Source organism: Colius striatus, chromosome 4 (assembly GCF_028858725.1).
Source record: "Colius striatus isolate bColStr4 chromosome 4, bColStr4.1.hap1, whole genome shotgun sequence".
NCBI classification, from domain to species: Eukaryota; Metazoa; Chordata; class Aves; order Coliiformes; family Coliidae; genus Colius; species Colius striatus.
In genome coordinates, this window is record NC_084762.1 from 9,212,850 (window position 1) to 9,230,148 (window position 17,299).

The 17,299-nt window shown below is 43.1% G+C and overlaps 1 protein-coding gene across 1 annotated transcript in view; it reads right to left on the bottom strand.

The window, feature by feature from the left end:
* Window positions 1-16,313, bottom strand: part of MARCHF11 (membrane associated ring-CH-type finger 11) — a 34,467-nt gene extending 18,154 nt beyond the window's left edge. Inside the window, exons 1-2 of the mRNA XM_061995857.1 lie at window positions 16,011-16,313; window positions 14,801-14,956 (exon numbers count right to left, since the gene is read on the bottom strand). Of these exons, the coding sequence (XP_061851841.1) occupies window positions 14,801-14,956; window positions 16,011-16,313 (459 nt within the window). The remainder of the gene's footprint in view (window positions 1-14,800; window positions 14,957-16,010) is intronic.
* Window positions 16,314-17,299: the final 986 nt, after the last annotated feature.

The following is a 17,299-nucleotide window of genomic DNA, read 5'->3' on the forward strand; positions in this document are numbered from 1 at the left end:
GGATTCTAAGGCAGATCAAAAGAAGGAATGCATCATTTCTCCAGTCAGGGAACTGGAAATGAGTGGGTAGCCTCAGATCTGGAGAAATCTTTCTTTTTTATGTGTTGACCATCAAAACAAGACTCGGCAACTTTCCAATGGAAGAACAGCTTTGAGAACGTCATTTTTGAATGCCTGCCCATTGCCCATGACAGTGAAGCAGCTCAGGCTCTCAGGCCAACAAATTAACCAAAGTCCAGGGTTGGAACTCTTCAGCAAGCAGCTAAGCAACTGCTACTTTGGCAAGCAGATCTACTGGAAGGTGTCCCTGCCCATAGCAAAGGGGTTTGAATGGAATGATCTTTAAGGTCCCTTCCAACCCAAACCATTCTAGGATTCTATGACTCCCCTAAAATGAGTGGAATTAGGCTTTGATTACCAGAAGACAAAAAAAAAAATGACAGTGTAACTCCTGCTGAAGCAGGTGTCTATCCCAGGAATCATCCTGACTTCTGTCAGAATAAGTCAGTACAGTTACTGAGGGGAGGAGAGAAAGAGTCACAACTTTAATGTCCTAACCAAGGGTCATATCCTTAGGGATTCATATGTCAGAGGCAACAAAGGTTCAGTACTTAGGTAACCTGGCCAATTCATCAGCAAAGTTAGGGGACGATGAAAAAGGACAGAGTGACATAGGGACAAAGATGTGGCTTCTTATTCACACTTCAGATATGCTAATTCAGGGAGAGAGGACATAGCACTGTTGAAATGCTAGGTGATTTTTAAGTAAACAGGCTTGAAGCCTGTATCTCTGAACACAAGGAAGAAATGAACCTTTTGAAGGTTATCATGAGGACCTGATGCATGACAGTTGTTCAATCAAGACAAAGATTCACTTTTGTCACTTGATAAACACCAAGACATCTGAGAGTAAACTACTTTCTCTTCTGAAACTTAGACTAGAAGACTAAAATCCTTACATCTTGTAGAGCCAAATTATTGTGGCTAGGTTCACAGCAATTATCTCAGTGATCTAGAAAACACACGAGGGAAAAGCTCAGAGGGAACATAAGTTTCTAAAATCCCCCCTAGCCATAAACTCTTCCCGGTGAACGTACAGCAGACTTTCCACAAACTTCTAAACACATTCAAGTATGTGGGAAGCAAATCATCTCTCAGGGGAGAAACTCTGAAGTAAACACCAGCAATTTGTCATATTTTCTATATATTTTACTCAAGGCTATAGGAAGGAAAGGACAGACTGAAATAGAAGATTTTGAAATCCTCTAGGTGCATTTGACAGTCCCTCTCCTTTGTCCTGAGTAGTGGATGAAATGAAGATCTTTGACAGATACCAGAAGGCATCAGTTACTAATCAAACCTCTACATGGTAAAAGTATCCAGAGTGCAATGACATGGTATGCAATACTCTGTAAATGCTGCTTGACAAGGAAGTGACCCTCAAATATTTCTTGTCTCAGGAGGATTTTAAATCAACATAGTACACTTAAATATAGGCAACATGTCCTTTTTGGAAGGTGACATTGAATGATTGGTTCTTGTGGTCACTAAAGGAGTTTATGTGGAGGACAGTTTTGCAAGTGCAGGAAAGAGGCTGTGAGTGGAAGATATTCTATTCCATATTCTATTCATGTTATTCTGATGTGAATCAGTGAGCTCACATCAGCTGTTAGATTGATTTCTTCAAGAAAGAAAAGGACATATTGCTTTCCTTCTATGAAACAGCACCTCTGAAATTGAGATGCAGAATTTAGTCATCCAAGGAGGAACACAGTGTGCTGGGAGTAACCCCAAGTTATAGTAGATTGTGAATTGCAGATTGCTCAGATAATAGCAATGAAAGATATATAAAGCATGCCATTAAGAAGTAGACTCTCTGTTCTTGCTTAGTGAGCAGAGTCAGCTTCCTTATTGTGAAAGAAGATAAAGCATGCTGAAGTTTGCCCTCATTTTCTCCAGTTTTCTTCATGCCAATTTTATGGAATTTGCCCTTTTCAAGATCCTTGTAGTGTTTGGAATAATCTCCCAGTGTTAGCAGAGTAGCTAAATATACATGAAGCTAGCAAGTAATTCATCTTGATGATGAGGTTCATGACTTCCTGATACTACTGAAGGGTTTTTATTATTATTATATCTGTTCTTTGGGCATAAAAGACAAGAAAAATGAGCCTTAGCTCATGAAATAGCCTCCATCCAATAATATAGTTTGTATGGGTATCAAGAGAGTGTATTCCTGTAAAATGGAATGTCACAGAAATGGCAAAATTTTACACTTTGGAGAGAAGACACTGCTAGAAAAATACGCAAAAAACTGGGGAGAGGGGTGGAGTGTAATAAGAAGAGGAAAAGAAACAGCATGTGGCTAAAACTGGAATACTCATTCTCCATCAGCTCCATGAAGTGTAAACAAAAGTAGCAGGAAGAAAAGAAATGTAGAAATAAAGAAAATAAAAATGAAAGATGAAATAGATTAAAACAAAAAGCAAAGAAGCCTATGGGAAAAGAGTCATAGAGGCAAAACTCACAATGAGGGTGCTCTGTCTCAGAGAAGTACTTTAAAAGAACTGAGGTCAAATTCTTTCACTGTTGCACTGTCAGCATGAAAGGAAAAAGTGGCTGTTCTCTGCACATAGCTGAAGCAATAAGAAATAATCTGAATACCAAACATCCAAGTTGACTCTACGTGTAGGACAAACACTGTTTAAAGAAAATGTAAGTGCCAATAGGTGCAAAAACTGTCTCCCCAGCTCAACAATTTCATTTCCTTTGGATTAAGCACTGGAGACTTCAATACAAGCTGACCAACATTCAAAACCAAGAGCCTATGACAGTATTTTACTCTCAGGGCAGTCTACTTACATCACCAAACAAGCATGGCTAAAGAATCATAGACAAGAGGTATAAAAGCAGCACACTCTCATTTATTAACTAGTTCTCACACTAAGAAGTAGGAGCAGCATGCTGAAACAACCAATACTTGGTTATGATATTACTAATCTGTTGATAGGAATTAAAGACTTGGATAAGCAGGATTTTGGACATAAGACAAAAAGACCAAAATTAGGATTGAAAATACCTCATATATCTTTCATTGCTAAATAAATGTCAGCAATTTTTGGCTAGAAGATTGAGCTATTGGGAAAATAGCCAATTAAACAGACCAGAAAAATGACAATAAACAGTAACTCAAAGTTCCTGAATGCAAGTCCCACACCATATCTGAAGCTTTGCACTGTTTACTTGGATATCCTAAGCATTTCAAATGTCAGTAACTACGTATATGTAGCAATCTTGATTCTCATTCCCACTGCCCTTTACTTTTGGATGCATTTTTCTAATTGAATCTGTTGTAAATCTGTCATTTGTGCTTAGAATTTTAGTGTTAACTGCATTTCAAGATATTTCCTCTGAAAAGCAACCTGGCACTGTGTCTCATGCTAGCCATTTTGGCCCATGAAATTCTCAGGCTCAAAAGAATCCACCTTTTTTCCTTCAAGTAGTTAACTCACTATTTAAACACACCAAGATAATGACACTCTTCAAATCTACATCTACATATCTTCCCACTAGTTAAGGATGACACTTGCAATTAAAACTTAAGTACAGTTCACAGTGTACATTGCTGTTGCTTCACACCATTCACGTGGTCAGACTGCCCTTAGCATAACTTACGCATTTCACAAAAGAAAACAAGAACACAATTTCTTTAATAAGCCACAGAAAATGAGTAACATGTGAAAGGCATACCCCCATGTATCTTTAATGTAATTCTTTTTAATAAACATTATCTGTCTTATTTTGTTTAAGCATTTGATTATCTCAGTGTACACTTTTGAACTGCCTATGTGAACACAAGAGAACTGATTTAAAATCACTGGTTGTACAAAATCATTCCCCTGTGCTATAATCATTTCTTTGCCAACTCTATTTTTTACTGATAATCCCCTATATTTTTATCTCACATCTCTCATATGTGACCTCCAGAGTGGCTTGTCTATCTCCCTGCATGCTGTAGCTGATGCTTTGAGAAGAATAACACATTTCCTGAGTTCTGTCAGTTGAGATGCCAACTTTGACCAAAGCGTGAATGCACAGGAAAGCAGATCTCAGGTGCTTGCTGGTGGCACTCCAACAGTTATTATCCAATCCCCAATATTAACTACACCTTCTAGATCACTGCCTCAATCTTGATCCATTCCAGCCAGTGAGGAAACATAACTTTTGCCATACAATGTTAAATCCTAACTAGGAGTATCCAAATTTCTGAGACAAGTCATAGGCTCCAAACAGATAGTTTCCAAGTTTAGGCAGTTCTGACTTAAATCTTCCCCACACTCCTTCCTGACTCTCAGTTCTTTCATAGGATTCTCTAAAACAAGAATCAGTCTCCTTCCCTTCTTTCAAACTTCCATTTTCTGTGCAATTAAACCCTTTCTACTTCATCCTTCCAATTTCAGTCCTTGACTCTGTTTATAATCTCTCCATGATGGCTTCAGCTTCCATGTCGATGACCACTCTGACCTCTTAGATAAATGCCATCTCTCCTCATTGCACTTCAATATTCAGTCAACAAACAGCCATTCATGGCTTTGTCTTTGAACCTAGGACCAGATCTAGTCTTTTGTTACTCATTCTTTATCCCTACACAGTTATCATTGTGATATCACTGGGACAGAATCAGTTCATTTGCTTACATATTATTCTTCATTATTTCATATTCCCTCTTACCTGTCACTACTTACAAATTCTCTCCATCCTTCTAAGGCCTCCACAGTTTTGTTCCTCCTTTCCACTGTAATATCCATCTCACCCTCTTTCAGCTCCATACCAACAGCCACCTATTTTGCTCCTAGGATGCTAGTAGTGCACCAGTGTCCTGCTCACTTGCTCCACATGAAAATTGTTCTCTCATCTACATGGCTAACCAAATATATTTCTGAGGCTAAACTGACTTTTTTTCCTCCACACCTTTTCGCTGCCTGTCTGTTCCAACTCTCTACTCCTCTCTTCTCCAAGTCTCTCTGTGCATTAATTACAAGAAAACAAAGAAAGCATAACACAGCAGGAAATTCATTATCCCTTTAGCATTGTCTCTCTGATGCTTTCTATTTTTGCATTTTTTTTCCCTTTCTGCCAGTGGTGAAATGTTTTACTGTCCTCTCTTCCTCTATAATCTCTCTCTCTGCATCAGCAGCAGAAATTTGTCCTTCCTCATAATCCACTCATCCAGTTCTCTTGTTCAGCTCTCATTTACCTTCAGATCTTTCCCCAAAAGCACACAGGAAATATATTTCACCTTTCCCACCACAGAACAAAACCCACAAACTTTGACACCACTGGCCTCTCCAATAGCCCTGCTATCTTTTTGTTTCTAAACTCATTAAGCACGCTACTTTACTGATTGGAATCCCCAGCATCTACCCAGCACGTGTCACTGCTGCATGACTCAGAGTGTATCAAATCAAAAGGTTTGTCCAGTCTAGTAACCTCTCCCTAGAAGTGGCCAAAGTAGACACTTAGGAAAAGAAAGAGTGTGAGAAGCACAACTGCTGTATCTATGCTGATCTGTGCCACATCTACTTTTCTGTTTCAGGCTTCTCTCTCCTGTCAAAACTAAAAATCATAGAATCATAGAATAGTTGAGGTTGGAAGGAATCTTTAAAGGTCATCATCCAAACCCCCTGCAATGAGCAGGGACATCTTCAAGGGAAGATGCCCAAAGGAAACACTTTGTGTCTGGGGTACTTTGATGCCTGATGCTGCAGCCCTTCCCCATCTCTCTCTGGGCACCAACTCCCAGGGGTAACAGGATGCAGCAATGCCCCAGCATGACACGCCAAATGGAAATACAGATGGAATTGCTTCTTGGCTCAAAACAGTTCTCTCTCAAAAAAACCTCTCAACAAAACAGGGATTTTCAGCAATTTCTTCTGTCTTCCTGTTGCCAGGAGACAGCTGACACGCATTGATGTGAGGCACCATGGGCATCATGGTGACGTTGGAGAACTTCCCAGGCAGCTGGCACCTCGGCCCTTCATCCTGCTGACAGGCAGGACTGAGCTTGGCTGCTTGGGGAAAGGGCCATGGCTGGAAGCTACAGCCAAGCTGCGAAGAAACACTTTAAAATGGAGCCTCCTTCACCAGAGACATCCTGGGCTTTGGATCAGGACAAGCCAGATCAGAGGGCAGCTTCAACTTTTCTTAGCCATCCAGGAGGTGATATGGAAGAATTTTGGAATGCTGCAGAAGAAAATGCCTTGCAAGGTTTGCCTGATGAATCCTGGGACCTCATCATATGCTAACATTTCTGGGAGACAATCTGTGCCAACACTAACCAGTCTTCAACCTGTTCCTTCCTCCAGAAGCTCTGGAAGATCATTGGCAGCCATCACTTCCAGTCAGTCTGGTGGGGTGAAGATGGAAACTGCATCATCATTGCAGAAAAACTCTTTAGAAGGGAAGTGCTGGGGAGAAGGGGACCCCTGATTTTTGAAAGCTTGTCCATGAGAGGCTTCATTCTCCAACTTAACCTCTGTGGCTTCTCCAAAACATAAGGGGATTCTCTCATATCTGCCTCCATGGAGCAGTTGCAAGCAGCAGCAGCAGCAAGGGCTGCTCTGGGCAAAGTGTATTGGTTCCACCACGCACAAAAGAACTCTTGGGACACAGGAGAGAGGTTTATGTTCAGATAAAATAAACCTTTACAAGGTAAGAGATGGGGATGAGAGCAAAGTGTCTGATTTTGTCTTGAGGGTCACTTTGAGGAATTCTCAACGCAGGATTTCAGAGAAGCAGAAATGCTGACAAAATAGATTGAACCCATCAATTGGAACGATACTCTCCTCATGTCATGCCTTTTTTATGCTTACTCTGTACTTGGCTGCACTAAAAGTTTAAATTTTCTTGGTGTCAGCTGAATGCTCAGAAGATACCTATCAGCACCAGCGTTATTCCTGACACATCTGCTCCATGCTGAGGTGACTAAAAACTAGTGGTATTTGGGTTTCTCCACTGGATTTTAGACTTTTGAAAATCCTACACTCCTCTGTTGCAAACTGCCAGAAACACAAGGCTGGTTATCACAGAATGGTAGGGGTTGGAAAGGGCTGCTATATTGGACCCGTCTCCATTCTGCACTCCATGGTTTGCAATAGAGCAGCTCCAGCTGCTCCCATGCCAGGGCCTCTGAGTGGCCAAGCTCCAGCCCACTGCCACTGCCCAACATGTACCTGCAGACCACAGAATCATAGAGCTGTTTCAGCTGGAAGAGACCTTTAAGATCACAGAATCCAGCCTTTGTCCCAGTCCTATCAACCGCTAGACCATTTCCCTAAGTGCAACACCCACCTGTTTCTTAAACGGTGACTCCAGCACCTCCCCAGGCAGCCCGTTCCAATGCCTGACAACCCTTTCAGGAGAGAAATTCCTCCTAAATACCAAATATCACAGCTGCCAGCAACAGGGCTGGACCTCAACAGGGGCTGGACTCCAACCAGCAGAGATCTTAGGGAGTAAGAGAGTGTCATAGAGATAGAAATATATTCATATCAAGTAACAATAAATTGTTTGCTGTTTTCAATAACAAATCTTGTCAAGTCCTTTTATCTTTCTCCACAGTCTCACAGTTGCTGCCTCAATACCTGGAGTAAGGAGTGCCTTCAGGGACATGAAGGGTTTGGCTCCAGCCTGCGAAACCCAAAGGTTCCAGGCACTAGCACTGCACTCAGCAAAACCTAGTAAAAGGCCAATCTGGGGCTACTCCAGCACTTGCAGCAGCACCCATGGCCACACAAAACAAACCAATCTCTCATAACTCTTTAGGAGTCCATGCCACTTCTTCCCCCAGCTCCGATCAAGGGCAGTGAAGATTCAGGAAGAAGACTTGGGTATCTCCTCTCCATTTTACATCACATTTGGGGATAACTACAGCATTGCAGCTGGAAAAGCAATACATCTGTCCTACAAGAGTCACAACTTCAACTTTCTGGAGAAGGTACCTTTTCCATCAGCATAGAATCATAGAATAGTTAGGGTTGAAAGGGACCTTTAAAGGTCATCCAGTCCAACCCCCCTGCAATAAGCAGGGACATCTTCAACTACATTAGGTTGCTCAGAGCCATCTAATCTGACCTTGAATGTTTCCAGGGATAAGGCATCTACTGTCTCTCTGGCCAATCTGTTACAGTGGCTCACCATCCCCCCTGTGGAGGACTCCAGCTGTTTATGCAAAGAAAATCAATGATTATAAGAAATTATGTGTTCCCTCTCTCACCTTCAACACAACCTCCACACAGAGAAGCCAGCCAGGTCCCTCCCATTGGGAGCAAAGCCTGCAATGCTCAGGGTGGCTGCTGCTGCTGGTAAGGTCTCAATATGGCAATATGCCCAGACCCATCCTCAAGCTGGGGCCAAAGAGCTGCCCATCCAGGCCAGAGCCACCTTTGGCTGCTGGTGCTGCACAGACACCCTCTGCTCTGGACTCAAAGAAGCATAGAGAGGCCACAGCCATGACCAGAACTCCCTTCTCACACCTTCAGTTGAAAACACCCTTCATGGCTCTGCTCAGAGCGTCTCCAGCAGCAGCCCACAGGCTGCTCACTGTCTCATGGGTCACAGACCACAACTAAAGTCTTTTACCTCATTCCTGTTTTTGTCACATTTGCAAGATGGACTTCAGTACAGCAAACACAGTACGGTACTTGTATGAGCTCCTGTAATTTAAAAGGTTGCTAGAACAGAATTGAGTTTCCTGGTTTGGGTTCTAACGGTTCACTATTAAACAAAACTAAGTGCTTTCCAACCACACCTCTACCAATTTATCCTGGTACCCAGCATGACTCCCTCCCAGGTGCACAATCCAGGCATTTCCTCTAGTTCCATTTCATGCCATTGATGATTGCCCAATGCTCCAATCTATCCAGATCGCTCAGCAAGGCCCCTTGTCCCTCAAGACAGCCAACAGCACCTCTCAGGCAGTATCCTTGGCAAACTTGGTGATTTGTTTCCAACTCCTGCATCCAGACATTGACACAAACAATGAAGAGAACTCTAGGATTGAACTGCAAGGAACACCACTGGTGACTGGTCCCCAGTCAGATGTAGCCTCACTCACTACAACTCTCGAAGCCCTGCCCTTCATTCAGTTCAACCACTGCACTGTCTACCTGCTCAACTTACAGTTGGACATGTTCAGAAGAATGCTTGTAGGGAAGAGCAACAAAAACCTCCTACATTTGCTTCATCCACTAGGCAGCTAATCTTATCGTACAGGGGTAGCAAATTAACCAGGGCTTTCCCTGGGTCAACTCATCTTTACTGGGCCTTAATGATGGCATTGTTCTTTAAATGTCCTTCAGTAGCACTCACTATGATCTTCTCCATCATTTTTCCAGGTACTGAGGTCAGCCTAACAGCTCTGTAGTTTCCTGGGTCTTCCCTCACACCCTCCTTACAGGTGGGAATAACACCAGCCAGCTTCCAGTCATCAGAGAACTCCCCAGACTCCCAAGACCTTTGGTACATGATCAAGAAGGGTCCTGCCATAACATCTACTAGCTCATCAAGCACTCTAGGATGAAGCCCATCAGGTCCTGGTCATCTGGTGCGATTGGTCCCTTACAGTTTCACTGTCTGCAAATGGAAAGTCACTCCTCCTGCAGTCATGATCAGAGGATCAGCTTGATAGCTTGAGTAAAGGTTGAACAAATATCATTGTGTTTCCTGGTTTGGGTTCTAAAAGTTCTATAGTAAAGAAAAGCAAAGGAATCCAAGCCAATAAAGGGGTAGAGGCGCAGAGCATCAGTTTATCTCAACTGTAAGATGTATTTAAGTAAGGTTTAACTTATAGTTCACCCTATGGAGTAGAACAGAGAGCCTGCTGAAAGCTGGGAGCATCATCTGGGTACATGGACAGCCACAACAGAAGCAGTGCTACTGAAATCACAGAGCAGGGATTATTCACAGAGTGGGAGTTATTCATCTGTTTCTACCACATTTTGTACAGACTTCACCATACATTTAAATTCATTAAAATCTCTAGGATTTGCATGTACCAGCCTTCCTCAGACAATATGGATTCATCCCTATATCCATGAATCTGTTCTGTAACCCAGGAATTATCTTAAATTTAAATATCTATTTGGATCTTCCTGTTCACAGTAGTTCTAAAACTTGTGGTGCTCTCTATGTGACATATCTAAGATTATTAACATATAAAAAAATAACTTCTCATCATCATCTTCATCATGCCTTAATTACTTTAAGACAGCTTTTAATCTCATTATAAATGTAATTTTCCCAGCAATCACAAGACTGTAACAAATACCACGTTACTGCCCTTCTTTCTCCACTATGTTGGTTCCTCTCTTCCTCATCACATGAAGTAAAAAAAAGACTTTGACTTGACTTTTTAAGTCCTTCCAGGCTTTTACTGTCAAATTAATTACCTTTTAAGGACTACTTAGACATTAAATCTCATCTCTGTTCAGTTCAGATTACCTACCTCAGCCAAGTATTTTATTTTCTAACACCTCTTTCACACTCAAAGGATGACTGCAAAGCTCCATTATTTTCTTTTCATGAGGCATCTTAAAACTCATGTCATTTGAGATGCCAAAAACTCAACGACAGTTAAAAATGGCTAGTGTATAGATAAACCACTAGTCTTACATATCCCCGTAGAGTTGCCCCTTATCTCTTGTTCAAACTTCTTTGTGAACCAGCCAAGACTGGGATAATCCTTTTTGTTAGCATGCACACACAAACATGCAGTCTGCAACAGAGCCTTGTTCATGCTTAGCTAACTGATACCAGTGATACTCCAACAACTGAGGACTACTCAGACTAACAAGACTTGAAAATTTGAACCAGTAATTCACAAAAAAAAATGATGAACACAGAAATTTTTATGCTGAGTATCTCAGATGTTAATAACCACAATTTGTGCCACTGAAAACCACTAAACTTCTGAGCCACATTCCACCTCCAAGAACTACGTACTTGCTTAAATAGTGCTAAGTACAACCTTAATATTTTACTATATTAAGAAATCAGAGTTAACAATTAGGAATTTACTTTCTTTAATAACTAGTCTGTGGTTTTCCTGATGTCAGAAAAAGTGATGAATTTCCATGCAATTAGCTTTTAAATTAGAACACCAATCTATTGTGTCACTTCTGGAATAGGTCCAGTTCACCTAAAGTACCATAATATGATGTCTTAATGAACAGAAGCACAGGATATATGAAACATCTCATGTAATACTAATTTATAACAGACTACAGTAGCAGCCTAGAAAAGGCTATTCTCTAAATATCCTTATTGCTCACTGTTATAGAAATTATAGGGTTTAGCACCAAAGTGTGCTTCCTCAACCTTTGCATGACTGTACTCCACTTGCAAACATTACTTCTGAATCTTGCAAGAGAACTGACATTCTTCATCATTCACTGGTGCTTAACTGCAAGTCTAGTAAACTAATTTGCTAACAGCTTAATAATTAAATGGCACCAACAAAAACCAAAGCAAGCTGGTTATATTTCCTTTAGGAAGGAGATCTCTACAAACTATAAAGCTTAAACCAGTAGAAAAACAGATTTCTTCTTCTGCTTTCTTTCTCTTTCTTAATTTAAAGTGTAATTCTAAGTGGGTTTAATTGCCAAGTCTGCCATTTAAAGCTTCTCCCTTCTTTCTGTTTCAAAAACCTTCCAAACTCGCTGCCTAATTATAGGTTGGAGGGGTTTGTAGTTATTAAAATAAGCTTGCCTATTACTGAATCAAATTCCAGCCCACTGTAAGGAGCAAGTCCAGCAATGTGAACGTTTGCTTTCATTAATGGACCAGTGGAAAGTTCAATATGTCTTTCTGATATGACTCTGAGAAGGATACTGAAGAAAAAATCCTAAGTTGCATTTCTCTGTGAAACACCATATCAAACATCATCAATTTGTTCATGTGCTCATTTTGCACTGTTAGCTCATTGGTTAATTGGACATATTGTTTTATGTTTTAAGATCTACTCCTATATAAAAAGCCTGTCTGATTCCAGGACTGTGTTCTGAAAAGTTTATTAGGTAGCAACTGCTGAAATATACAGTGACACTGGAAAAATTTCTGTTGGAACAGTCATCATAGTAAATTTTGTTCCTTGAATGTACTGCCTCCAACCCCCCCCCCCCCCCCCTTGGGTTTAGTTTCCCTGCCATGAAGAAATCACAGAAAATGTTAGATATTAAATGGAATGTTCACATCTATTCCAATGTTCTGGAAGAAAATATAGACTAGTCTCCTACTTCTTAAGTCCCTACGCACTGTTACACTCCGTAAGCACATGAGGTAGAAGTAAACCTGAGGAGCTGCTGTAAATCTGCATAGACAGCTCACTGGAGAAAAAGTTATTGTGGTAAATAGCACCCTTTTTCTCTCTTATCACACTGTCTACAAAGATCTATTAAGTAAAAGACTGGTAGAGACAAATCTGAAAAGACAGACTGAAGCAGTCTATTAGTTGTAGAGAGAATTAACTACTCTCCAAGTATTGTATCTAATGTAATAAAAGAACTCTTGCTTGCTTGGAAACTTAAGCACATTAGCTATCTCAATGAAGATGTAAACTACTTTTATACTGATATGATCTAGTCCTTAGCTTTTTACCAAACCTGACCAAAAAGTTACCTTAAAAAAGGCTTTTGTGTAGTCAAGCAAATCATTTGCAACCTACCCAAAATCTTAAACAAGATTTTGTTTAAAATGGCTAATAATATTATACTCAGGAATATAGGAGAGGAGTGAAGGTGTTTTAAGATTGATTATCCCTACAAAAATACATTGATGACTGAGGTTTTGGGAATTCCTTTTAGGTTCTGTAACTATAGGAGGAACATTCAGTATAGGAGAATGAGAAAGGCACTACTCTGTCGCTCCAGAGATACGCATCCTTTTGGGTGTCAGGAGCTTGACCCTAGGAATGTATGTCTGACATTATTTGAGTATGCAACTGAAAACGAAAACCTTTTGTATGCTTTTGTCAAAAATAAAGAAGGACAGACTTAAACAACCCACATTAAAGAATTAAAGATAGGGTACTTTAAGCTCTCAAAGGAGAAACGTGAGTCTAGTCTGTCTGCTCACTGCCCTTCCCTCCCCCAAAAGGAGAAAAAAGTGCCATGACTCATGGAGACAATGGCATTTAACCTTTGGCTCTTCAATTTCTTCCTACTTTACTAGCAGCTTGGCCAAACATTTATTGTCTGCTGTGTCACCTATTGACACTTTATTTGCTTCTGCTTTCCCCAGAGATTGAATAGCTGGTGTTACTGGGCCTTGATTCTGTTGTCATCAGAGAGGTGCTTAACAACATTTCAGATGTCCTTTAATATCCTACTTGGCTTCCAGTTACAGTTCCAGAGTTGTGTCATATCTAAATCTACCCTATGTAAATATTTTGGCCACCTTGGGACATCTAAAATAGTTCTAGATGCCTCTTTGCAGGCAACTGCGTCATGTCTTTGCTATCAAACCACTATTTTCAGAGATTGTAATTGTAAACTGTTTTTAATATAACCTTTGCTAGAAAAAGGAAGATTGTTTTGGATATACAGGAAATAAAGACTTTTAAAAGGTTTAAAAAAGCCCAAAAGATCAAACAGAATCCCATACCAAACCACCAGATAAAGTCTATGTCCACCGTCATTATCTGGAGCATTTTACAAATCCATTACTTTGTTTTACATCATAAAGCTTATTAAAAAGTTTCCTTTCTGGATTCATAAAGTAAAACCTGAAGCCACAACTGTCTCTGAAAGTACTTGCACCCAGTCCGAACAGCTGTAAGCAAAGTCTCCAGATAGCCTACATCCAAGGAATGCATATCGTGCTCATGCAACTGTCATTACCATCCAAGTATGACTCTTCTGTTAAAACTCCAATCAAACTCAGGCACAGCAAAAGGACCCAAGTGCTCTTGCCTTTGAGAGCTCCATCATCTCTGAGCTCACAGGACCCAAAATTAAAAAAGAAAGGATACAATTATCTCACTAATTGTGTTCCTCAGATGTTGTGAAATGCAATTTCTAGGATGGAATCTTAAGGCCTCGAAAGAATGTTGATATGCAAAGTGGTATTAAGGCTTCCCTAACAGATCTGCTGAAGCTTTTGAGTTTCCCCTCCCCTCTCCCTGAACATGCTACCACTCTTAATACTCTAATTTCCAGTTACACGTTCTGATGTTGATAAAAGGGAGCTACGAAAAATGTTACTGCACACTTCAGCTCATGAAATAGCTATCGGTGGACAAAACCTAAAGAGCTTTTTGCTGCTCTGACTTATGTCAAGACTGAAAAATCATCTCCTTTTACTTTTTTTACAGTAGACAAATATACAGGAAACAGAAGGTTTCTTTGCTTCTCTCTCCTCTGGACCCCAAACTTGAAGAACAAAATCAACCTGGGACTGAGTCTTAAACTATAAAGGCATGTTTAAAGTTTAGAGAGTGAATGAGGGAGATCCAAGTTGTTCTGTGACATCTCAGCATGACTTCTCTAATTACAGAATTTAACAACCTCTGAAAACCATTTTTATGGCAAACCAAGGGCCAAAAGGATGTAACACAACCGACTGACTGCACATTTTAATATGCAGCTGGTTTTAAAAACTAACTTCAAGTGGACACAAGTGCTAACTGATGAAGCACTCCTGCTGCATTTTCCAAACACCTTGGAATAAACACAAGAAACACTTTGGGTTGGTTTTTTTTTCCAAATGACTAGAAAGACATATCTTGGAAAACAAACAAATAAATTACCTGGCAAGGCTTTTTCATTTTAATCGCTATAACGTGGTATCTGTAACAGCAGAGTTCACAGGTCCATGATCCCCTTTCACTTATCCACTTCAACAGGCAAAGCTGATGCGTGTATCGTACTGACCCATCGCAGCGGCAGGGATTTAACAGTTCACCCTGAAAAGGCAATAGAGAAACATTAATTTTAAAGGAATCTTATACGTACATCTATACTGGACACGAAAAGTCTGGAACAACGAATTGGTCTCAGTTCTAAGACATAAAAAAACACATGTAAAAATACTCAAAAATTAAACTGTCTTAAAAACATCTAGTTGCTTCTAATGAGACAGGTAACTGTCTACATGTGTATGTGCATACACGTGAAACAAGGGAAAGATTATCATGCATCAAACAGCAGCCTTAGCCATTTCAGATACCTCAAACGGAACCACAAGTGGTTTAGATGCATTTCTCTGCAAGCATCAGTAGGAAAGAAACGACACCACAGTGAACCACGCTCTGCACTGTTCAGTTGGCCAGTTGTCAGGCAGGACCTCAAACAATGTCACTAAACACTTCCCCAGTAGTTCACATATTTCTGTACTATATAAACCAGCTATTCTCCCCTTTCCCTGAAAACATGGGGTTCTTAGCTAAACTAAAAGATGAGCTATGAAATGCTCATTATAGATCCATCGCTGATACCTTGTCCAGTAATGTAATGATATGGAAGGTACCTGGAGGACTTCTCAACATTCTCTGTAAGCTGATACCCTCATTTTAAAGTCTAATAGAAATCTGAGAAAATCGTATTGTCTGAAGTCCTCGAGGAGACTTGAGCAGCGAGATGCACAGTGTGAGAGCCCAGACAACGCAAATCTCCACATTTTCCGAAAGCTCGGCGCCGACTGGGGGCTGCCCCGAGAGTTTGCCCCAACCACCTCGTCCGGCGGCGGCGGTGCACGCTCGGCCGCCGGACCGGAGGAGGGCCCTTCCCCTTCCCGCCGAGGGCAGCGCACCGGGGAACGCCGGGCCGGGCCCGCCCAGCCCGCTGCGGCCGCGCCGGGGGCCAGGCGGGCGGCGCCGAGCCCTGTCCCTGGTGCTGATCGCTGCCCGCCGCCGGCCCGCCCGGAAAGCGAAAACAGGTGTGCGCTGTGCCCTCGGGAGAAGGGTCGGTCCGTCCGCGCTAGGCAGCCGCCCGCCCACCCGCCTGCCCCGCGCTCCTCACCTGCTCGGGGCCCTGGAAGCAGATCTTGCAGATGGGGCCGGCCCCGCCGGGGTGGCTGCCGCTCTCGCTGCTGCACACCGAGCGGGTCTCGGGTTTGTCGCCGGCGGCGGCGGCCCCCGCTTCGACGCGGCTGCTCTCCGAGCCGCCCTTCCGGCCCTCGCCGCCGCTGGGGCCGCCGCTCTCTCCCTCTTCTGGGGTGTCCCCGCTCGCCTCTCCCGCTCCGGCCGGCAGATCCAGCGGGGCGGTGGGGCCTCGCTGCGGCTCCCCGGGAGGAAGGACGACGCTCCCCCCGGCGCAGCTCATGCCCTCGCCGGCCCGGGGCAACCGCTCACCCGGGGCGCGGACGGCCCAAAGAGACGGATGACGGAGAGGGGTTGGAAAGGAGAGCGGCGAGGGCTCTCCGTTCGCCGCCAGCGACCGGGAAGGTGACCCGGCGTGGCCGCCTCCCTCCGCCGCGCTCCGCCAGCCGGGTCCGGAGCCGTGAGCGTGTGTGTGGGCGGCTGGGTGCGTATGTGTGAGGCTGGAGGCGGCGGGGCGGGACGGAGAAAAGGAGGGAGGGGCAGGGCCGGCACGCGCCAACAGCTGGGAGGGCGCGAGCGTGGACCGTTACCCGGCGCGAGCCGGGGCACGCGGCCGCTGAGGCGCCGGCCCTCGGACCCGCAACCGCCGCCCTCAGCCTCGCTGCGGGAAACCGCCACCCCCGACAGCACCCCGGCGCCTTCCTCTCCCACGGACGCTCCCACAGGGTCCCTGCGTCCCCCTCCTCAGGTTCGGTCTCCCTCACACCACGCCGTTCGCCTGCCCTGGCCGGCTCGGCGCTGCGCACTCCCTTCACAGGCACCCTGTCTCCCTTCTATCTGGCCTCACGCTGTTTCCTCTCCAGGGCACAAACTCTGACCCTGCTGCCGGGCACAGGGCTCCTTAACCCCGGCCCCTCAGCGTGGAACAAAACCCCTCGCGGGACGCTTACAGCCCTTTTTACTTTACTGTGTTTTTCGCTGCAGAAGATTGCACTTGTAAAAAGCTCAAGAGAACGAGTATTCAACAGTTGGTCTTTGGCTGTGGAACAGTCCTCCTAATCTTTTGTGGCTGGCTATTCTTCTCTTCAAATTCATTACATCATCTCATTTTCAAAATTAAATCTGCTAAAAGCATCATGATCAAATGTCTTCTTTAAAAAAAAAAAGTAGATTAAACTCTCGGTGGTTAGAAATCCTTTCAAGTTTGGCTGGGGCTGCTGAAGGAATGTATGTGTGAATTTCAGCATCAAGTTTAACACCAGCGCACAT